This window comes from Spermophilus citellus (assembly GCF_964194105.1).
Source record: "Spermophilus citellus genome assembly, chromosome: 8".
NCBI classification, from domain to species: domain Eukaryota; kingdom Metazoa; phylum Chordata; class Mammalia; order Rodentia; family Sciuridae; genus Spermophilus; species Spermophilus citellus.
The window spans coordinates 134,527,291-134,551,524 of NC_138189.1; the positions used below are offsets into that span (position 1 = coordinate 134,527,291).

The window sequence follows — 24,234 nt, forward strand, 5'->3', positions numbered from 1 at the left end:
GCAGCCCTCTGACTCGTGTCCATCCATTGTGATTTGTGAGAAGAAGAAGATATCACACATGAAAACTTTTATACTCCATGTTCTGGCCCACAGATAGGTCTTGTCTAAGAAACACACACCTAATGGCAGAAAAGAGCTTGTAAGTACACTGTGGAGGTTATTTTCAATGAGCACTGATTTTCCACCCGTGAAATGGTGAGCATGGGCACCACAGATACCGCAGGTGGGTTCAAATGTTTTAACCTCCTATTTTATAATGCAAAACTTCACAAGCCAGTTGCAGTAGCACACCTGCAGACCCAGCTATGGGAGTCCAAGGTGGGAAGATCACTTGAACCCAGGAATTTCGGACCAGCCTGGGCAACATAGTAGGACCCATTAAAACAAACAAACCAACACTTTGCAGTTCTATATGTTATAGAACTAGGGAGGCCCATTTATAGATTGCCGCAGTCTGGCTGGGCATAATTCAGGAGCCACTTATCAAGCAGAAGTGAACTTTATTTTTAGAACACACAGGCCACACCACAGGAGCTCTTCAGGAATTCCCTCAGAGCCCAACTGCCACCACCAGGCTTCCCACAAGCCTCTCAACCCCCCCCCCACTCCTCCTGCTCTTGAGGCCGATTGGCTGGGTCGTATGGGCGGAGCCAAAAACCCCCAATGAGCAGCTCTGTGGTCTGAAAGGGCAGGGAAACAGCCCAATGAGCATCACCGCAGAGGAGCCAATCAGCTGGCAGCTAGAAGTTTGCTGGGGCCGCTGTGAGCCAATCATCAGCTGGCAGCTGGAAGTTTGCTGGGGCCCCTTCGGCTGTGGCTCTCAACAATAGATCACCAGCAGGATGCTTTACCTTGTTTGTTCATTCTTTCATTCCACAAATCTATAAGGGTCCCCTTCCATATTCCAGACACCGTTGGAGGCAGAAAGGATGCACTGAAGTCTTTAATCAGGTGGCACATGCTGAGAGGACTCAAGGAGGCCGTTTGACAGAGAAAGCCTCAGAGCTATGACTGCTGGTTGGTTGGCAAGGACTGAGCAGGTGCAGGAGGGAGCATTGCTGGTGCTGAAACCAAAGTGCCAAAGGTGGAGCCACTGTAGTGTGTTTGAGGACTTGGGTGGCACAAAGCAAGGCAGGAGAGATAAGCAGGACCCAGAGCACCCAGGATAGTGGTTTTCAAACTCACAGGACCCAATGGCTTCTCCCCCTCATTTCTCAATTAGGGCATGATAGTAATACATAATACTGGGGTTCATTTTGATATAATCATACAGAGATAGGATGTGATTTGTTCCACTTTAGTCCCCCGTACTTCTTCCTCTTTCCCTCCTTTCCTCCTTCCTCCTGTTCCCCTTTCTCTATTCTACTTGGTTTCCTTCTATTTATTTATATTTTTAAAAAATCAATGCTTAATAGATAATACATAAAGATGAAATTCACCGGGTATGGTGGTGCATGCCTGTAATCCTGGTGGTTTGGGAGGATGAGGTAGGAGGACCACTCGTTCAAAGCCAACCTCAGCAATTTAGCAAGGCCCTGTGGCTCACTGGTTAAGTGCCCCTGGGTTCAATCCATAGTACCGAAAAAAAAAAAAAAAAAAGAAAAAAGAAAGAAAGAAGAAAGAAAGAAGGAAAGAAAGAAAGAAAGAAATTCACCGTGGTATATTCGTGTATATACATAGCATAGTTTGGTCAATTTAATTCCAGCATTCCTCTCTTCCCATCCCTCCTCCTCCCCTTCAATCTCCTTCCTCTGCTCCACTGATCTCCTCAATGCCATCTTAAACAAAAATGTTGATTCCAACATGGCGGCGGGCACGGAGAGATCAAGTCTCTGACCTCTTTAGCTGTGCGGGCATAGGGAGTCGTAAACAATCTAAATTCTGTTTGCTCAGGATCACTAGGCAATGCTGAACTGACGTGGATCTGGGGCGAACTGTCTGGGCCTCTCAGAACACACACCGAGCCAGAATCGGCTGAATTCAAGCTCCTGTTCACCTGCTTCCCGCAGACAAACAGCTGTGACTCAGCACTAATCCATCCGGCTGAAACAACTGGTCGGCCCTTCTGTTCCTACGGAGGTAAATGCCAACCAAGCCTTCATAGGTACTGGCCACAGGTTTGAAACGGGGCTTGGGAGAGACAGTAAGGACCCATCCGTTGCATTGGTCACCCGGCAAAGGGAAACGAACTGTCGCCATTTGTAAGAGATACCACCATGGCAGAGAACTGACGTAATCAGACTGCGGCAGAGGAGATAACTTCATTGAAACCTGCGCCTACAGGTGTGTAATCCCCTAGCCTTCCCTCTCCACACATCGGGGAAACCTTAAGGTCCCCTCCCAGCTCTCCCGTGAGCGCGATAGCCAGACAGAGGGAATCAGATGTGGCGCGGGACCAGTGACACGGAACTCCCGGCTACCGCTGCCACCAGTGCTGACAACTGAGGTCTCTTGCATCAGCTACCGGGGGCGTGGCTACCAGAGGGCAAGTAAAATTCGCTGAGGATTCTCAGCCCCAAGCTCTACAAACTTAGGGTCTGAGGGAATGGCAAACAGGGAGAGTGTGCCCAGTCGTTCATGAAAACAGTGCTCCCGGGAGCAGCAGACCTGGCGTGTAGCCAGTATTGTGGTGAGAGTCACCGGTGAGAGGGGCCTGGCTAGAGGAAAAGAGGGGAAGTGACTAGACACAAGAGGAGGCCCTAGGCACTCAGGATTGGAGACTCGCCCAGTCTGGGAGGAGCTGCTGCACAGTGATTGGTTCCCGTGTATTGACAGGAGAAACTTGGCCTGGTGGGCACAGCGCCACCTACTGGAAGAGAAGTTAATCAAACTCTAAGACTGCATTTATTAGTTTTTTTTTTTCCTTTTTTTCTTTTCTCTTTTTTTTTTTTGATTTGGGTTTTTTCTTTCATTTTCATTTTTCTTGTTGTTTTTTAAATTTTTTTTACATTTTTTTAAAAATTTTTTTTCTTCTAATTTTAATTTTAATTTTTTGATTATAATTTTTTTAAAAATTTTTTTTCTTTTTTTATTTCCTATTTTTTTCCTTCTTTTGTCTTTTGATTTCTTTTCAGTTTTCTTATTCCCCCTTCCTTGAATTCTACCTGCTTACTCTCATTCTCTTTAGTGACTTCTTCCCTTCCCTTCTAATACCTTTCCTCCCAAGCATCAAATAAATTTATAGGAGTAAACAGTAACCCAGCAGTCAAACAGAACAAGAAGTAACATGAGCAACTTGAAAAAGCAAGGAAGAAAAGGAGTACAAACAATGCAGGACAGCCTAAATATTCAGGAGGACCTAGAGTCATCAGAAAAATGGTCATATAAAGAACTCAAGGAACACCTTAGACAGATGGAATGGAACCTTAAAGAGGATACGAGACAGCAAATTCAAGCAGCAAAAGAACACATTGAGAATGAATTACATAAACAGATAAAAGAAGAAGTTAAGCATCTTTATCAGGAGATAGAGATTATAAAAAATAATCAAACAATAATTCTAGAAATGAAGGAAACGATAAACCAAATTAAAAACTCAATTGAGAGTATCACTAACAGAGTGGAGCAAGTAGAAGCCAGAACGTCAGATAATGAAGACAAAATATACCATCTTGAAAAGAGTCTAGCCAACTCAGAAAGGCTGGTAAAAAATCACAAGAAAAACATCCAAGAGTTATGGGATAACATAAAAAAAACAAACTTACGAGTCATCGGGATAGAAGAAGGTACAGAGATTCAAACCAAGGGAATGAGTAACCTGCTGAATGAAATAATTACAGAAAACTTTCCAGAAATAAAAAAGGAAACAGATATACAAATTGAAGATTCATACGGGACACCGAGCACACAAAATCACAGTAGACCAACGCCAAGACACATTGTTATGAAGATATCCAATATACAGAACAAAGAGAAAATATTAAAAGCTATAAGAGAAAGGAGACAGATTACATTCAGGGTAAACCAATAAGGTTAACAACGGATTTTTCATCACAGACGCTGAAAGCAAGAAGGTCATGGAACAATGTATTTCAAACACTGAAAGACAATGGATGCCAACCAAGAATTCTGTATCCAGCAAAATTAAGCTTCAGGTATGACAACGAAATAAAAATCTTTCATGATAAACAAAAGTTAAAAGAATTTGCAGCCAGAAAACCAGCATTGCAAAGCATTTTGAGCAAAACACTACACGAGGAAGAAATGAAAAACAATAACCAAAACCATCAGTGGGAAGTGCCTCAGTAAAGACAGAGGGCGAGGGGAAAGATAATCATGGAGAAACAAACTAAATTTTTTAAAAAAAGGATAAATAATCAAACATGGATGGAAGTACAAACCATATATCAATAGTAACTCTGAATGTTAATGGCTTAAACTCTCCAATAAAGCGACATAGGCTGATATCATGGATTAAAAAAAACAAATCCAACAATATGCTGCCTCCAGGAGACACATCTGATTGGAAAAGACATACACAGGCTGAAGGTGAAAGGATGGGAAAAAATATACCACGCACACGGTCCTCGTAAGCAAGCAGGGGTGGCCATCCTCATATCGAATAAAATCGACTTCAAGACTAAGTTAATCAAAAGGGATAAAGAAGGTCATTATATACTGTTAAAAGGAACCATTCACCAACAAGACATAACAATTATCAATATTTATGCACCAAATAATGGTGCTGTGACATTCATAAAACAAATTCTCCTCAAGTTAAAGAATCAAATAGACCACAACACAATAATTATGGGTGACTTCAACACACCTCTCTCACCATTGGACAGATCCTCCAAACAAAAGTTGAATAAAGAAACTATAGAACTCAATACCACAATCAATAACCTAGACTTAACTGACATATATAGAATATATCAACCATCATCAAATGGATATACTTTTTTCTCAGCAGCACATGGATCCTTCTCAAAAATAGACCATATATTATGCCATAGGGCAACCCTCAGTAAATATAAAGGGGTGGAGATAATACCATGCATTTTATCTGATCATAATGGAATGAAACTGGAAATCAATGATAAAAGAAGGAAGGAAAAATCCTACATCACATGGAAAATGAACAATATGTTACTGAATGATCAATGGGTTACAGAAGACATAAAGGAGGAAATCAAAAAATTCTTAGAGATAAATGAAAATACAGACACAACATATCGGAATCTATGGGACACAATGAAAGCAGTTTTAAGAGGGAAATTCATCGCCTGGTGGTCATTCCTCAAAAAAAGAAAAAACCAACAAATAAATGAGCTCACACTTCATCTCAAAGCCCTAGAAAAGGAAGAGCAAAACAACAGCGAATGTAGCAGAAGGCAAGAAATAATTAAAATCAGAGCGGAAATCAATGAAATTGAAACAAAAGAAACTATTGAAAAAATTAACAAAACTAAAAGTTGGTTCTTTGAAAAAATAAATAAGATTGACAGACCTTTAGCCATGTTAACGAAGAGAAGAAGTGAGAGAACTCAAATTACTAACATACGGGATGAAAAAGGCAATATCACAACAGATGCTACAGAAATACAGAAGACAATTAGAAATTATTTTGAAAACCTATATTCCAATAAAATAGAAGATAGTGAAGACATCGATAAATTTCTTAAGTCATATGATTTGCCCAGACTGAGTCAGGAGGATACACACAATTTGAACAGACCAATATCAATGGATGAAATTGAAGAAGCAATCAAAAGACTACCAACCAAGAAAAGCCCAGGACCGGATGGGTATACAGCAGAGTTTTACAAAACCTTTAAAGAAGAATTAATACCAATACTTTTCAAGTTATTTCAGGAAATAGAAAAAGAGGGAGCTCTTCCAAATTCATTCTATGAGGCCAACATCACCCTGATTCCGAAACCAGACAAAGACACCTCAAAGAAAGAAAACTACAGACCAATATCTCTAATGAACCTAGATGCAAAAATCCTCAATAAAATTCTGGCGAATCGAATACAAAAACATATCAAAAAAATTGTGCACCATGATCAAGTAGGATTCATCCCTGGGATGCAAGGATGGTTCAATATACGGAAATCAATAAATGTTATTCACCACATCAATAGACTTAAAGATAAGAACCATATGATCATCTCGATAGACGCAGAGAAAACATTCGACAAAGTACAGCATCGCTTTATGTTCAAAACATTAGAAAAACTAGGGATAACAGGAACTTACCTTGACATTGTAAAAGCTATCTATGCTAAGCCTCAGGCTAGCATCATTCTGAATGGACAAAAATTGAAGGCATTCTCTCTAAAATCTGGAACAAGACAGGGATGCCCTCTATCACCACTTCTATTCAATATACTTCTCGAAACACTGGCCAGAGCAATTAGACAGACAAAAGAAATTAAAGGCATAAAAATAGGAAAAGAAGAACTTAAATTATCACTATTTGCGGACGACATGATTCTATACCTAGAAGACCCAAAAGGATCTACAAAGAAACTACTAGAACTAATAAATGAACTCAGCAAAGTGGCAGGATATAAAATCAACATGCATAAATCAAAGGCATTTCTGTATATCAGCGACAAAACTTCTGAAACGGAAATGAGGAAAAACACTCCATTCACAATATCCTCAAAAAAAAATAAAATACTTGGGAAGCAACCTAACAAAAGAGGTGAAAGATTTATACAATGAAAACTACAGAACCCTAAAGAGAGAAGTAGAAGAAGATCTTAGAAGATGGAAAAATAGACCCTGTTCATGGATAGGCAGAACTAACATTATCAAAATGGCGATATTACCAAAAGTTCTCTATAGGTTTAATGCAATACCAATCAAAATCCCAAAGGCATTTCTTGTAGAAATAGATAAAGCAATCATGAAATTCATATGGAAAAATAAAAGACCCAGAATAGCAAAAGCAATTCTAAGCAGGAAGTGTGAATTGGGCGGTATAGTGATACCAGATTTCAAACTATATTACAGAGCAATAGTGACAAAAACAGCATGGTACTGGTACCAAAACAGGCGGGTGGACCAATGGTATAGAATAGAGGACACAGAGACTAATCCACAAAGCTACAACTATCTTATATTTGATAAAGGGGCTAAAAGCATGCAATGGAGGAAGGATAGCATCTTCAACAAATGGTGTTGGGAAAACTGGAAATCCATATGCAACAAAATGAAACTGAATCCCTTTCTCTCGCCATGCACAAAAGTTAACTCAAAATGGATCAAGGAGCTTGATATCAAATCAGAGACTCTGCGTCTGATAGAAGAAAAAGTTGGCTCCGATCTACATATTGTGGGGTCGGGCTCCAAATTCCTTAATAGGACACCCATAGCACAAGAGTTAATAACAAGAATCAACAAATGGGACTTACTTAAACTAAAAAGTTTTTTCTCAGCAAGAGAGACAATAAGAGAGGTAAATAGGGAGCCTACATCCTGGGAACAAATTTTTACTCCTCACACTTCAGATAGAACCCTAATATCCAGAGTATACAAAGAACTCAAAAAATTAGACAGTAAGATAACAAATAACCCAATCAACAAATGGGCCAAGGACCTGAACAGACACTTCTCAGAGGAGGATATACAATCAATCAACAAGTACATGAAAAAATGCTCACCATCTCTAGCAGTCAGAGAAATGCAAATCAAAACCACCCTAAGATACCATCTCACTCCAGTAAGATTGGCAGCCACTATGAAGTCAAACAACAACAAGTGCTGGCGAGGATGTGGAGAAAAGGGTACATTTGTACATTGCTGGTGGGACTGCAAATTGGTGCGGCCAATTTGGAAAGCAGTTTGGAGATTCCTGGGAAAGCTGGGAATGGAACCACCATTTGACCCTGCTATTGCCCTTCTTGGACTATTCCCTGAAGACCTTAAAAGAGCATGCTACAGGGATACTGCCACATCGATGTTCATAGCAGCACAATTCACAATAGCTAGACTGTGGAACCAACCCAGATGCCCTTCAATAGATGAATGAATAAAAAAAATGTGGCATTTATACACCATGGAATATTACGCAGCACTAAAAAATGACAAAATCATGGAATTTGCAGGGAAATGGATGGCACTAGAGCAGATTATGCTTAGTGAAGCTAGCCAATCCCTAAAAAACAAATACCAAATGTCTTCTTTGATATAATGAGAGCAACTATGAACAGAGTAGGGAGGAAGAGCAGGAAGAAAAGATTAACTTTAAACAGAGACATGAGATGGAAGGGAAAGAGAGAGAAAAGGGAAATTGCATGGAAATGAAGGGAGACCCTCATTGCTATACAAAATTACATATAAGAGGTTGTGAGGGGAATGGGAAAATAAACAAGGAGAGAAATGAATTACAGTAGATGGGGTAGAGAGAGAAGATGGGAGGGGAGGGGAGGGGGGATAGTAGGGGATAGGAAAGGTAGCAGAATACAACAGTTACTAATAGGGCATTATGTAAAATTGTGGATGTGTAACCGACGTGATTCTGCAATCTGCATTTGGGGTAAAATTGGGAGTTCATAACCCACTTCAATCTAATGTATGAAATATGATATGTCAAGAGCTTTGTAATGTTGTGAACAACCAATAAAAAAATAATAAAAAAAAACAAAAAATGTTTTGTGCTGCCCCTCCAACTGCCCTGAAATCCCTACATAATACACTATTTTCACCTTGTTTTTGAATATAAAAATATCATTCATCTTCTCCTAGGAAAGAAACACAAAGTTGATATTAAAACTGAAATTTCAGTCCCTAACTTGGAGGTAGCCAACAGATTGTTGGGTTCATAGGAGGAAGACCTCTCCTAGGTGTTCATTTTGTCCTAAGAGTGTTACTCTATGTGTTGGGAAATAATCTGTGCCTTCATCCATCAATGAATGAGTATAATTAGACTAACATTCTTGCTCATAAGCCTGAACCGGTATTGTAAATGAATCAGCCATTCATTCTTGTTAAAGGAGTAATTTATAAAGCAATTTATAATGAAGTACTTTGCATTTCCATAAGCAATGCTCAGGCATGACTCCACTGGAAAAATCAGGAGTCATCAGCTGAGTCCCATGTAGGTGGAACGCATGTGTGTCAAGGTCTGTTGCAACGGTGACTCAGATAGAGCTGGTGGCTTCTCTAAGGATGAGGTAAGTGATCTTCTGAAATGGTGAACATTTCTAGATAAAGCTTGGAACAAAACAAAAAGTCTCTTTTTCTTTTCTTTTTGTACCAGGACACTTTACTACTGCATTACATCCCCAGCCTTCCATTTTTAATTTTGAGACAGAATCTTGCTAAGTTCCTTAGCATTCTCCCCAAGTTGCTGAGGCTGGCTTCAAACTTGCAATCTTTCTGCTTCAGCCTCCTGAGTTGCTAGGTCATAGGCATGCACCACCACACCCAGCCAAAATGCATCTTTTTCTACATTGACACAGAAGTTGCAGTCCTGGAAGATCCCCACGTAAAGACTTTGCACTGGATATGTAATACTGAGCAAAGAACAGGCTTAAATAATGATCAACAGCCGGATGAAGGATCATTCCACAATATGGACATCTAGCATTCTCTATCCTGCTTGCTAAATGCCAGTAGCAGCTCCCCTTCCTAATAATTTGACGATAAAAAAATCTCCTGTAAAATTCAAGCCTGCCCTAGGAAGGAGGACCACGAGGCGGGGCTTTATGAGACATAGGAAGGAGTTTGCATTTTATTCCAAGTTCCATGGAAATTCACAGAAAGATCTTACTCTGGGAAATAACATAAACTGATTTGCATTTTTAAGTTTGCCCTGGATGCCATGTACAAACTGATGGTAGCAGGGCTGAGAGTGGGGGCAGGGACATTGCAAGCAGCAGCATTGACTCCAGACAGCAAATGAGACTTCCAAGGAGCTAGAACAACAGAGTCACTCACTCTCCCTCCCACATGCACATGCACAGATATCAGATTGAATCATCTAACCCAAATATATACTGCTAGTTATGCAGATCTTTGCATTCAGTACAGTGATTAATATTCCTTTGACAATATTATGATATATATGATGAACCACTTATTAGATTCAAGAAGCATTGTAGCACTATCTTGTGAAATGTGAAGGAACATGAGTTTAGTCTGAATGAGGACGTCTGTTTGGAGTAGTTCTGAAGTGGGAGGAGTCTATAAATGTTCTGTGAGAGACCAGAAAATTACTTCTGAAAACATCCGAAATATTTTAATGTAGGTGGTCAGACTAAGTCAGAGTCTTTTTATGAGTGGTGAAAAAAATATTTATAAATAAAGCAAACATAAACACAAACAAATCACACTTCATCAATTTCTACTAAAATAACAGCAACAGTATTGCTATATAATCAAATAAGGAACAACAAAATAAATATTGAACTAATTCCAACTGAGACCAAGCTCATGTCCAGAACCATGCTGATTATCCCAGCAGGCATGACACGTGATGCTACCAAGCACCTTTAATGTAACGGGTCCAAATTGAAATACGCTTTGAGTGTATAACACACACTGGATTTTCAAAAACTTAGTATGAAAAGTGTACAAAAGACTTCAAAAATAACTTTGTGTGGATTATTAACTGTAACGATAATATTCTGGGTGTATTGATTTAAATAGATTTAGTAATAAAGAGTGAGATACACACATACATTTATGAGAGAGAGAGAGAGAGAGAGAGAGAGAGAGAGAGAGGAAGACCAGCCAGGGAGTTATAGTTGGAGTCTAATCTAGTCTAGTCTCTTGATCATGGGGCCCACAAGATGGGTGAAAGTAGAAGAGATGAAATAAATGGGTAGATTCATAATGTGTTGAGGGCAGAGGCAATGGGATTTATTGATGTGGTCTAAGATAAGATATTTGGTTTTGCAACTGGGTGAATGATGGTGGTCTCTGGTGATCAAAAAGGGGAAGAAACATGGTGGGTGGGGAATAGCCTGGGAATCAAGAGTTCAGTTTGACCGTATTAGGTTTGAGATGGCGCCTGTGAGGGAATGACAGGTTAGGTGATGAGATCCTGAGAGCTGCTCTGGCTGGAGACACATCTGGGACTCAATAGTACACAGGAGGCTTCCAAGGTCATGGGGTTAACTGGAGACAAGTGGTCATCTTAGAAGAGGGGGTGGGTGGAGGAGAGAAGGGCAGCCAGGACAGAGCCCTGGGGACTCCCACACTATTAAATGGGACACTTTTCTCTATTAATGACTCCATTACGAGAAACACTAAAGTTTTTACATTAATTTTAATGGGAATAGTTAATGATTGATGACTCCACTTTTGGCTTATGAGCAAAAATTTTGGAACTAATTAGACTCATTTATCAAAGCATGAAGATGTACTTCTTTATGAGTTTTGAATTATTTCCCAATGCAGAATACAGATATCATAATAATCTTACAATACAAATGTAGTAATTAATGTTTGGATTAGGGTAGACTACATGTTCTCAAGTAAAATGACAGATGAGTTCATTAATTTTTGTTGGTCACCTACAGCACAGGCATTGAGAATTTTTTTGTTGAGAAATCATTTTCATGTTTTCTAAGTTAATTTGATAGATTTCATCTTTTAAAATTAAAAAACCAGGTTTATTGAAGAATAATCTTTCTACTCTACAACTTTGAATATTTTTGAATTTGAAGGGGGTTACAGTGAATTTTCAAATACACACACCCATGTATACACACACACGCACACACACACACCCCCCACCCACCTGTGTAACCAACATAGTTATAGCAACTACTATTTAATAAGTACCAACATAAGTGTCAGGACTCAAAGTTTCAGGAAGACTTTCCAGAAATTGCCCAGGGAGGAAATACAAGAGGCGGGATTTGAACACAAATCTCTTGGACTCAAAGCCGTTTCTCTCTCCCTAACTCCAGTGTCCCAAGTGATAGAAGCTGAAGTCTAGAATAAATGTGGAACCCCGCCCCCATTTCCAAGCTAGATCCATGTCACAACTCATCAGTATTAGAGTTTTGCTAATTCAAACGTTACAACGTTTTACTGTCATAAGGGGATTAGCTTCAAAGAAATGTCTTAGTGGTGTTACACTTAACGCCTCGTGCTTAAGTAGAATTACACATCTTACAAATGTTAAATTGGCCTATCTTGATCTCGTTCCTCTGCAAAGGACCTGTGCTAATTTAAGTTTCTAGATATATTTAGGCAAGTGTGGAGGCGGGGTAGGAAAATTGGTAGGGACAGGAGTTAATGGGTTTTACTAGATACGAGTGAGTTATTAATACGTGATGACTAGGGAGGGTAGAATGTGCTGTGTATTTAGGCAGACACCCAGGGCAAAGTGACTGCCAGTTCACCCAGTTACGGATCATGCACTTCCAGAAGTAGAATGCACTTCCATGTCCTGACCAGGGGAGATAAAATGACACCACCAAAATAAATCCTCGCCTACAAAGGGATAAACAGGAATTTGGGACGTGGAACTACACAGTAAGAGAAGGCCCTAAGTCATGATGAAGGCATTGAACTGGGTGCCAATTCCCAGGGGGATGACAGGATTACTGGCAAGTCCTTCCAGCAGATGATGTGGAATGTGGGCGACGGAACTGAAGGGCAGCTTGAATCCTGTGGGAGTCGTGGGCGGGAGACCAGGTGTGGCATCTATTCAAGGTAGAACAACCCAGGACCAAACCAGGAATAAAGAAATAATTCTGGGATTTTTCTTTTCCGTTTTACTTTCTTCTTTTGTTTGTTTTTGAGGAACTGGGGGATGGAACTCAGGGACTGGCACATGCCAGGAAAGTGCTTTACCACCGAGCTCCACCCTGAACCAAGAAATTATTTCAATATTGGACACCACAAGAGTAAAAGATATCCTACAAGCAGCTGGTCTGTAAGTTAGAGATGCTGTAGGAAGTAGTGTAAATGGAAATATTTATAAGCGTCCTGAAAGAACAATTATTTAGCAAAGCCCTGTGTGATTTCCTCCCTCCCGTCATAATAAATAACACTTTTTACTGCTATTGTTGCAATTTAGAAAGTTCGGGGGCGGGGGGCTGTGTTCCAAATCACCTACCATGTCCCATGGATACTGAGAATCCAGCACCACCATCTACTGAGTGCTCAGTAGGCCTTGAGATCATTGTCACCAACTGCAGCCAAACCACTATTAGCGCTCACCATGTGGCTTGTGGCCAGGTATTCCATGTGCATCACACCGGTCCAGCTGCGCAATGACCCACGAAAGGGTGACTGCTATTTTTCTGTTCTACAGATAATGAGGCCGAAGCACAGGCTTTTTTTTTTTTTTTTAATATTTATTTTTAGTTCTCGGCGGACACAACATCTTTGTTGGCGGACACAACATCTTTGTTGGTATGTGGTGCTGAGGATCGAACCCGGGCCGCACGCATGCCAGGCGAGCGTGCTACCGCTTGAGCCACATCCCCAGCCCCGAAGCACAGGCTTTAATTCACTTGCCTGAGATGGTGAAGCTAGGAAGAGGTAGAACTGGTGTTAAAAAGCTCGTGTCTGTAATTCAAGTGCCTGCTCTGAATCATCACATCTGCAATGTAATTATCAATCCAAGCCAGGGGTAGGTGCATATCCTTCAGTCTGTATCTGACCCAAGACCAAGGGAAAGATGAAATGTTCTCATCACGGCCAGCTGCTCCAATGCAACTTCTTTTCTTTTCTTTTGTATCCCCCTCTTTTGTTTTTGAAACTTACTCTGTGGGAATAAAGAGAGCTGTGACACTTTATTTGTCTTTTGGATCAAGTTTTTTTTTTTTTTTTTTTTTTTTTTTTAACAGATCATCAGCTTTTCACAAAGTATTCCTTAGGAAAATCACTCCCAAGCTTTTAAATCTAACAGGCCCCTGCCTTTTAATTATCATGCTACATTTAGGCTGAATGGATTATGGCCTTTCCTGTTCTGTTGCTAACACTGAGCTTTCAGATCTCCAAAGAGATTCTTCAGTTCCAGGGCTTGGAAACTGCAGGCCACAGGTTTCCTTTTGGCAACTACGGCCTTCAAAGCCACTTAAGAGTTACAAAACTGTACCTGGTACACACTTGAAAGACTCAGTAAAATAGTGACCTTTGTAGAAAACTGCCCATAGTTCATACAATCCAACCATCCCAGAAGAAACAGATGATTATGAAAAAAAGAAGCCAATTCACCTTGTGGTGAGCAGTCCTTCTTCTTCACTGTCCAGTGACAGGGCACGGTAATGTGACCTGAATGTGGTACATTTGCAAGGCACTTGGCAATTTGTTTACTAAGGCCAGCTAGTAGAAGAAAATGCAGGCAATAAATAAAGCACAGTGTTTTAAGAAATACCTGTGGTTCTAAGGGACTCTACTGGTATTATACCTCCCAAGAAATACCAAATATTCTAAGGCTGTGGTCCCTGGAGGTGGCGATGGGCAACTAGCTTTTCAGAGATCTATGTTTTTCAACAGCTGCTAGAGACCCAGTGAGCTTTGGAGGAGCAGAGCTGCAAAACTGGAAAGGCCTCATCTGCTGTCACCATGTCTCTCCTGCTGCTGTTCTGGAAGCTCTGTCTTCCACTCATCCCTCTTGCTGGGTGTTCTTATTCTGGGTATCACTGTGGACATGGTCTTATCTGGGGAAGCAACTGAGGAGGGCTTTGGTTTGCTTTGTTCTGAGGTTCTGGCGGGAACCCAGGGCCTCACGTGAGAGTGCTCTACCTCTGAGCGGCACCCTTTGCCCCAGCCTGGGAATTCTTCATTAGTGAGCTTCATCCAGCTCATCCCCGCCTCCTTCCCACACCTGTTTCCTTTTTCTTGACTTCCTTTCATTTAAGAGTATTAAAATCTCAGTGAACTGAACTAGAAATTCTTCAGAAATCCTCCCAAATCCTTGGGTATAGGGAATTTTTAAAAGACACAGATGATAGGAGATCAATGAAGGAATTTCCCATTGCCCTCTGTCCGACCCCAGGATGGATTGATGGCTGTTACTGACTCTCCTGGGCTTCCTCTTCAGACCCAAGTTCTTCAGGATCCTGGGGTGACTTAATTTTTGTCTCTTCATTACTGTGGTGCTGTCCCTCCCTTGCCCCACTTCTACTGTAACCTTTGCAATGTCTTCTGTATGATTCTGTATGACCCTCGATGGCTTCAGTTTCCATGAGGCTACACCATTTCACTCACTCACTCATTCATTTCATTCATTCATTCATTCATTCATTCATTCATTCATTCATTCATTCTTTACTGAGTGCCTAGGCGCCATCTAGTGGTGCACTAATGAAAATCAACACTCTACTCCCAGCCACCCTCTTGGTTCCTTGAGTTTTCTCTCCTCCAGTGACTTTTACAACTCTGCTCCATAACCAGCACCCCTGGTGAAGGTCTGGTTTACAACCGATCATCTTTGAGGTTTCTACAATCTCAGATTTCCCAGTGGAAGGCTGTGGCTGTTCACAGTGAATGTACCCTTTGCTCTCCCTTCTGCCTTGGTGTCCCTACTTTGATTCTTAGCCTAGACCAATGGGCCACCACTGCAAAGACGGGCATTAGTGTCCCCAGGACTACATTGTCAGTCCTCAACCCTAGGGACTTGAACACATTTTCTTCTTCTCTGATCCCCAGTTCCAGCCTATAGAACTCTGGGGACTGGATCCACTTCAAGTCCCATCACCTGACCTTCGCTGCACTCACAGATGCTTGACAGTGCTTCAGCTTGTTACCAGTGGGTACGGGGTTAGCTCCTGGTTCTAACACGACCTTCCTTCCCCTCCACGCATCTCTCCAGCTACACAGAGTATCCTCCATCTTCTTCTTACCAATAAACTTCTAGATCAAAGTACTCTGCTTCCATTCCTTTTAGTCATACTTTCAACCTCTTGTTACTGGTCTTTGTGAACCACCCCTCAAAATTTTTAACAGTCCTTAAAAACTTCCTCGTTATTCAGTTAAAAAACATTCCTAAATTCATTCTTCCCTCCTGTGCTGGTCGTGCTGCCGATCAAACCTTCCTGTGGCAACTAACTCTTGCCTTGGCGTCTACCACGACTCTTTCCTGCTGTCAGATCCTTCCTGCCTTTTATGTGACAGCTTCACTAGAGGTCCTCTCCTGGGCCCTGGTGGGTTTAGTCTCTACCATCTAGGAGCTAAAAATCACAGGGGAAAATAAAAAATCCCAACCCTTAGTATAACCTACACAAGATCCCTAACGACCAGGCTCCTTCCCAACGGCCCTGCGCCTCCAGCTACCCTGAATTACCCAACTGCGCCCAGGTCTCCTGGTTGGGCCTTTTCCTTTTCTGCCTGGTAGACATTTCTCCTGCACAATACCCAGTTAGCCCTGGCGAGTTGCTCTTCCCTACTGGGTTATGCACCCTCAGTGGCCCTATCATGGCACTGGAACATCATTCTCTTGCCTGCCTTCCTCATCAGAAGGCAGGTTGCTTGGTGGCAGGACAGAGGTGTTGTTGACATGAGCGCAGTATCTCCTATTCTTGTGAGGGTGCGAGACAGTGCTTAGAAACCCGTCACTCAGGGCCAGCAGCACAGTAGGCACCCTGCAATCTCCTGTTTTCTTCCTTCCTTTCGTAAGCTCCTGGGGGACAGGATTTCCCTGATTTAATGAGCCGTACAATCATTTACTGAGGGGTTCTAAGTGCTTTGCATGGATGGACTTAATCTTTATGATAACTCCATTAAATAGGCTTTTTACTTCCATTTTACAGACAAGAAAACAGGTGCAGAAAGAAACTTGCTGGATATCAAATTCTATTAAATAACAGAGTGAGGCTGTAGTTCTCTAAGGCCTTCCATTTTTTTTTTTTTTTTTTAATTTTAGTGCCAGGGATTGAAACCAGTGGTGCTCTATTGCTGAGCTACATCCCCAGTCCTTTTTAAGTTTTGAAACAGGATCTCATTAAGTTGCCCAGGCTGGCCTTGAACTTTTGATCCTCCTGCCTCAGCCTCTCAAGATGCTGGAATTACAGGTGTGTGCCACCATGCCCGGCTTGGCAGTTATATTCCTAAGATATTTTCATACATATTTTTATCTGAATGATCCTCATCTCAATTTTGTGATAAGAACATAACTACATGATCTCTGCTTAACAAATGAGAAAACAGGTTCACAGAAGTTGGATCAGCAAAGATGGGCATGAATTTGTTATAACATATATCTTCTAGCCAGGGCTTTCTCTACTTGTACTCTGGTGATTTGGCAGACAACAATAAGAAGGGGGAATTTTTTCTTGATCATAGTGTGGGGATATTGCATTCTGGTGGTGGGGAGGGGGCAGCATTTTTTTTTCTTTTAAGCTGGGTTTAAAATGGGAAGAGAAAGAATCTTAAAATTTTAGGTCTGGTACACCTCCAGGAAAGAAAGAAAATGTGAAGAAGAAAGAGTGGCATCTATTTGGTCAGGAAAGTATGTAAAAGTCCTCAAAATTTGGGTCCCTTACGGACAAAATCATTCTCTTTTTTTTTTCCTTTGGGAGGGGTTTGGAATCATACCAAAACCCAAGAGAACTGCAAAAGCAATTTCTCTTGTTGCGCTGAGTTCTCAGCACCACCCACTGCCCCCCAATAACACCCTCCAGTCACCCTTAGTTTCATCTGAGTTGGAAACTGGTTCTTTCAGGTGACTGAATGGCACCAACTAATAATTGTTGCTGCTGTATTTCTGCACATTGAAGGATGTGTACATTTAGATTCTGCTAGGTTTTTCTCACATTTTTTAGTTCTACCTGTCCTTCCTTTTCTGACTTAAAGGGACCTTGCTCTCTACCTGATTCCTCTTTATTAGTTATTTAGTTCACCTGTTTTATTTGGCAGAGAATATCTGAGGAAAAAAAAATTTTCAAAAGAAAAGCAAATCTTACCCTAAAATCTAATATGTAAAGAATGAAATTCACCAATTTTTAACCAAAGTAAGCAATAATGACAGGTTTATTTAAAATTTCCAGTAGAGAAAACCCACTAGTTTTGGAATAAAAGTACTCAATGTACGAGAGCATAAGTGAATATAAAAGATAACAGAAGAAAATAAAACCAAACATAGTACAAAAAAATTAAAAAAGTTTGAAATGGATTTAAACAGGGATGTTCTTTAAATCCTCCAAATATTTAACAGTTACTAGGTTTGGCAAATAATTCATTTGAAAATTAAAGCCTGTTTCTGTACTGTAAACTCCATAAAAACTGCTTAATAAATTCAAGCACTCCATACAATTGGTATTGAAATACATAGGCAGTCGATTTCAGAATAGCAGGAATTATTCATTTGCTCTCACAGTTATATGAATTAACCAGCTGCATAACTGCTTTTTTGGGGAAAGGATGGAGAGAAGAAAGAAAAAAAAAAAGAAGATAAAAATCTCTAAAAAATTGAAACACAGCAAAATTCAGACATCAGTTCGTTTCTTTAAGGCGACAAACTGAATTTTTACAGTATATTCTACATTTGCAATTGTCATTTCCCCCTCCCCCCACCCCCTCAAATACTCCTAAATTCACTAGTCTAATCAATTCTTAACTTTCAAATATTCTGTACATACATATTTAGCAAAGAGCATATGCCTAACATTATTCTGACAGCAGTATGGTCAGCATACAATTTTAGAAAGATTACTATGTATATCATAAAGATTAATCTTTACTTAAAAACAAACAAAACCATTACTAAACAAATAGTTTTAAAAATTATGAAAACCCATGAAAAGAAGATTCAACATGGGCTCTAAACCTGATAAAAACACACTTCAGAAAGACTAACCATTAATGCTAAACTTCTGCCAAACGATGACCCTAAAGTGCCAAACACAAAAGAATCTCTTAGGACCATTTTTTCTAATAGATAATTTGTCCCTGGCTTGGCCATCTCTTCTTTAACTATACACAGAGTCCTGCTAAAAGTCTGCATTTTAGTTGATTTTACAAGAGAATGTTACAATGTAAACTAGACAGGTTCTTGATATCAATAGTATGTTACCAAGGGTTTTCAAATTTCTGAATCCAACAGTTGGTCACAGAGGTCAAGTATTATCAAGGCTCCTTTGTCAGCTCTCCATTGGGTCTGACTCATCCACCCTTCAAGTACATGCAAGGCTCAATAGTTTTCAAGAGGCAGAAGCCTGAGGCCATTTAAGACACTGATGAAATAGGATTATGAGGTGAACCCATCTGGGTGAGAACTTTATCCAGCCACTGGAGGGGACCGTGCAGATGTATCTCAATCCAGCAGGGGGTGCTAGTAACATCCTGGCGGTGGTATTCTGCTCCCCAGCCCTGGAAAAAACAAATCAGGAGTCATTTAACTTGTTTAATGCAGTGTTCAACTTATTAAGTAAAAGGAGTTCACCTAATCAGGGACTCTGACTGAAGCGACAGACAGTTCCCAGAAGAGTGCGCACATACACGCCATCTGGCAGGCAACCTGCGGGAAATGGTGCTGGCCACTGGAGGACTCCAGGTTAAAGAATTGCTGGTCTTGGGGCTGGGGCTGGGGCTGGAGCTGGGGCTCAGTGGTAGAGCACTTGCCTAGCAGTGAGGCACTGGTTTTGATTCCCAGCACCACATATAAATAAATAAAATAAGGGTCCACTGACAACTAAAAAATATTAAAAAACAAAACAAAACAACAAGAATTATTGGCCCTGGGGAATGAAAGTTTTAAAAGACACACATTTTTTAACTTTCATATTCATTTCCCATTCCCTTCTGATAGTAAGGTAATAGCTATTATTAAATTCTCATTTTATCATCAATAAAATAAGGAAAAGGCTTCTTTGGACATTGATACCCTCTCTTCCCTGTTCAGCCACCTAAGGTCTGCCTATCAACACGGACCTCTTGATCTTTTGATCTCTAAGCAAAACTGGCAGGAGTGCATGTAAGTATCCCCAAAGTTACCTAGCCACTGCCTGAAGTCAGCATTTAATTATTCATTTGTATAAGAAGGCAGCTTGGCAGACATCTTCAAAATTACTGAATCAGGACCCTAAAGTTCCATAGAAGATAAAGAGCAGAGTAATACTGCCACTTCAGAGTTCAAAGACTTGTTGGCAAGCGTGGACAGCAGAACATGAAGTTCTGGTTGATCCCTGTTCCCTGAGGTGTACCACAGAAGGCTGGCTACCTACTCTAGCAATTTCGAGAGGTACATCTGAGTGTGAAGACCTTCAGGAGACAGTGGTGACATGTGAACTCTACCTGCACATATTACGCAGACACATGAACTTGAACCTCCATTAATATATTGCTAAACGGAATGTGTCAGTTTTCCTCCATCAGACAGCAGGTTCTGAGAAGGCAGGGACAATGTCCAGCACAGTCACTGGCACAGAGCAGAAGCTCTATACACACTTGTTCAGCTGAACAGATCTGGATTTTTCATCTATGGGGGAGTTTAAGACGCAAATAATTTATGAAATATATGCTTTATATTAGCATCCTAAAACGGCAAGCTTAAAAATGGTGCAAGATTGGTTATTAATGTTGGTTATATTAATGTTCCTTAGCATTTCTCCAAGATGCTGAGTGGCAGAGGGTGAAGTGTCCAGTCATTGTGATAATGAAGAACAATGCTGTAAAAACAATCTGCAATGTTTTTGTTGCTAATATATGGGAATCCCTTACGATGTCAGCAAGAGTTTTTACTAAGATTCGTTTATCCTCAGCTCTCTAAACCCAGATTTCCAGCTATGTCCACTACACGGTGTCAGCCCCTTCATGCTAGTGCACATCATATGTTGTATTAATTACATGTGTGAGACCACAAGCATCCTGAAGCTAGAGACTGTAGGTTGTTTTCATCTTTGTATTCCTTCTCTGGAAAACTGCTAAAATTCTGGCTGAAAGAATGAAATCTATTAGTGTAAAAGTTTTTTTTCTTGTGTAAAAGTACATTATTGAAGCTATAAAAGTGCAGTCACGGATATACACACAGCAATAACAATGTCTATTTTATTCTGTTGTCCTTCCTTCCCCCCCTTCCCCTCCCCTCCCCTCCCGTGACTGCATGACCAATGTGATTCTGCAACCTGTACACTCAGAAAAATGAGAAATTATATCCCATCTGATTCAAATGTATGTCAAGATCATTGTACTGTCATGTGTAACTAATTAAAACAAAAAAAATTAAAAAAATAAAATGTAAAAGTTTATTCATGCTAAAAAAAAAGAAACTATAAGAGTGAAATAGTTAAAATTGATTGGGTAATTAATATGAAATGAATCAGAAGAAGCAACTAATTGGAGTATTAGAGCCATAAATTCTTCCAGAGTGGCCTTCAATAATAATAAACTCACAAGGGATCACAGAATAATTACCACAGTCCCAGCTCCATCCACCCCCATTTTACAGATGAGGAACATGAGGCCCTCAGAGGAGTCCCTGCACCTTAGTCACACAGTTAAAATAGCAACTAGAGGCCAGGTGAGGTGGCACACACCTGTGAGCCGGGCAACTTGGAAGCCTGAGGTAAAAGGATCACAAGTTTAGGGCCAGTCTTGACAACTTAGCAAGGCCCTGTCCAAAATTAAAACAAAAAAGGCAAAGACAGCTAGAAGAAGAAGAACCTGTATCTCTTCAGGCTGTTCTTTCCTCCAAACCAATAAAAAGAAACAAACAAACAAAAAAATGCTTTAGGCAAGTCATGTCCTTATTTTAAAAATCACCTGAGTCAAAATGCTAAGTCAAAAATTAAATAGTGAATTAAAAATGAATGAAAACGTCTTTGTAGTCTCATATGTACATGGATAATAGGTCAAACTCTGAAAGGGGTAAAACAAAACAAAACAAAACCCTCTTTTAATATTAAAGAGGTACCAGGCTCCGTTGCAAAGAACCACTGAACTACATTTTGAGAAAAGAAGCAGTAAGAAAACACACCAAAAATCTGCTAAGAAACTCAAAACAGGAAAAGATACATTTGATCTAAAGAATGATGAACAAAATAAGGTTCCAAAATTATCCTCAGTAATAAATACATTACAAAACCGGTTTGATAACTAGCTAAGTGAGCTTCTAAAGAAACGACATAGAGGGTGACGGCCTCACCCAAATCTGTAATTAGTTTTGTTTCTCAGAGTGACACAGGATGAAAATTTATCTTTGAGAAATCAGAGACAAGTCAGTCAGTTTCTAGAATAAGTCATTGACTCATTAAATATAATCAGATATTCAATTTTTTTTTTTTTACATTTCAATGGCATCTTAGAAACTTTCATTTCTCAGAGGCACAAGATGAGGCAGCACAGAGTGACCAGTTAGTACAAGCATGTCTTTAACCTTCTCTTCAAACATACAATACACACCTAATGCACTTAAAGCTAATAGGTATCTATCTTGGAGCAAGGGCCTTAATAAATTTTGAACTATATGAAAAGTACAAGATGTACTAGAACCACTAAAACAACAACAACAACAAAAAAACCCTGACCAGTCAAAAATAATTTCCAGGGCTGAGGATATAGCTCAGTTGGTAGAGTGCTTGCCTTGCATGCACAAGGTCCTGGGTTCAATCCCAACACCAAAAAAAAAAAAAAAAAAAGAAAAAGAAAGAAAGAAAGAAGAAAAATCCAGTGTGATGAACTTTTATTTTTACAAAAAGATCACACACTTATCATTGAACCAAAAGTAACAAGTGTTACTATCATAAAAGTAGCTAAAACAGCTAAATTTGTATAAGGAACAGGCTACTGCAATTGACATTTAACACAAGCGCTCCTATGTCCCAATATTTTCTTAGAAATTCACATGCTGGTTAAGGTTTAAAAATCCCTAGATAGTAAGTCTGCTATGACTGAAATGTATCAAGAGGATGTAGACTGATACACTTTAACAAGGCACAGCAAAATGTATTAAGCCCAGCCTAGAGCAATCGGATCTCACCTTCACAAAGCTCATGCGTATAGTACACATTTTTGTGAGCTCGTAGACGGTCTCGAAACCATGGTTCACAGACTGTGCCAACAACTGAGCAAATTCTTGGTTGTTAAAAATTTTCAAGCTACACCCACTAGGGATCTTGCAAACAGTAGTGGGGTGAAATCCATGATGGTAGTTGCAGTTCCGACTTTGCACGAAGATGCTACTGTCACTGAGGCATTCGGCATACACCTCCCCTCCAACATAGTAAAGATGCACTCCTGTGGGAAGACAACCATTTAGTTACTGCCATCGTTTTACAGCTGAAAGGCACTTGTGCAACCTCAACATAAAAATATACATTTATATGATTTCAACTTTGGCAACAGGCAGATATTCTCTAAGTCCTGCACAACTGACAGACTCTTAGTTAAAAAAATATCCATACGTGAATACAATATCCTTACATCAAGAAGCACATCCAGGAGGTTTCTAGGGAATAACAGAACAAGTCTTGAAAATAATAACAAAGTATAAAAATTTCATGTTTATTTTTTGGTACTGGGGATTGAACCCAAGAGTGCTTTATCACTGAGACACATCCTCAGCCCTTTTTGAGACAGATCTCACTAAGTGGCATTGGGCCTTGTTAAGCTGCTGGAACCAGCCTTGAACTTGTGATCTTTGTGTCCCAGCCTCCCAAGTCACTGGGATAACAGGCATGTGCCACTGTGCACAGTTCATTTTTGGTAAGTAATTAATGCCTTATTTGGCCATGGCTAAACATGTATTCTCACTCTAAAAATATTGTACGATAAAACTTGGGCTTTGTTGTGGTATCTTCTATGCATTCATAATGTGTCTCTTAGATTTATTCTGCAGCAGAGAAGGGGGACCAAGAAAAGTAGAACTAGAAAACTAGAGGTAGAATAAGCTTTGCTGAGAACTGAGATACAAGGTCTAGTAAAACAAATTTTTAAACTAAAAAATGTCATATTATATGAAACAATAGCTCACTAACCTACCACCTGCTGCAAACTTCTTCCTGTGAGACCGACCCAGAGTTCTAGAAGTGTAGGAAATCGATACTAGTCAGTCTTTAAAAGAAGGAAAAGGGGGAAAGGGCCCCTCTGACAAAGTCCCATGCCATTAAGGGAGATTACACAGGCCACCCAGCAGTCACAGCCCGTATGGGTTTAAATGATCCATCTTACAGGTAGCTGCATGGCTTAATCACTGCTAATGTGGCTGTCCCATCTGAAATATGAAGTGTTGTGTTTACATGTGCACCCAAGGCAGAAGACTTCTCTAACAATTAAATAGCTGCTGAGGCAGAAACCCATCTTTCACCTGATACAGTAAAAACTTCTTCACAGAAAGATTTTCATCCCTGATGGAAAAATGATAAATTTAACCATATAAAA

At 40.2% G+C, this 24,234-nt stretch overlaps 1 protein-coding gene across 2 annotated transcripts in view; it reads right to left on the reverse strand.

Annotated features, from left to right (window-relative positions):
• Positions 1 to 17,865: 17,865 nt before the first annotated feature.
• SMAD1 (SMAD family member 1) overlaps positions 17,866 to 24,234 on the reverse strand; it is a 76,059-nt gene continuing 69,690 nt past the window's right edge. For both annotated transcript variants that reach the window (XM_081303815.1, XM_081303816.1), the window contains exons 6-7: positions 22,835 to 23,091; positions 17,866 to 19,227 (exon numbers count right to left, since the gene is read on the reverse strand). In XM_081303815.1, the coding sequence (XP_081159941.1) occupies positions 19,084 to 19,227; positions 22,835 to 23,091 (401 nt within the window). In that variant the 3' untranslated portion in view covers positions 17,866 to 19,083. The remainder of the gene's footprint in view (positions 19,228 to 22,834; positions 23,092 to 24,234) is intronic.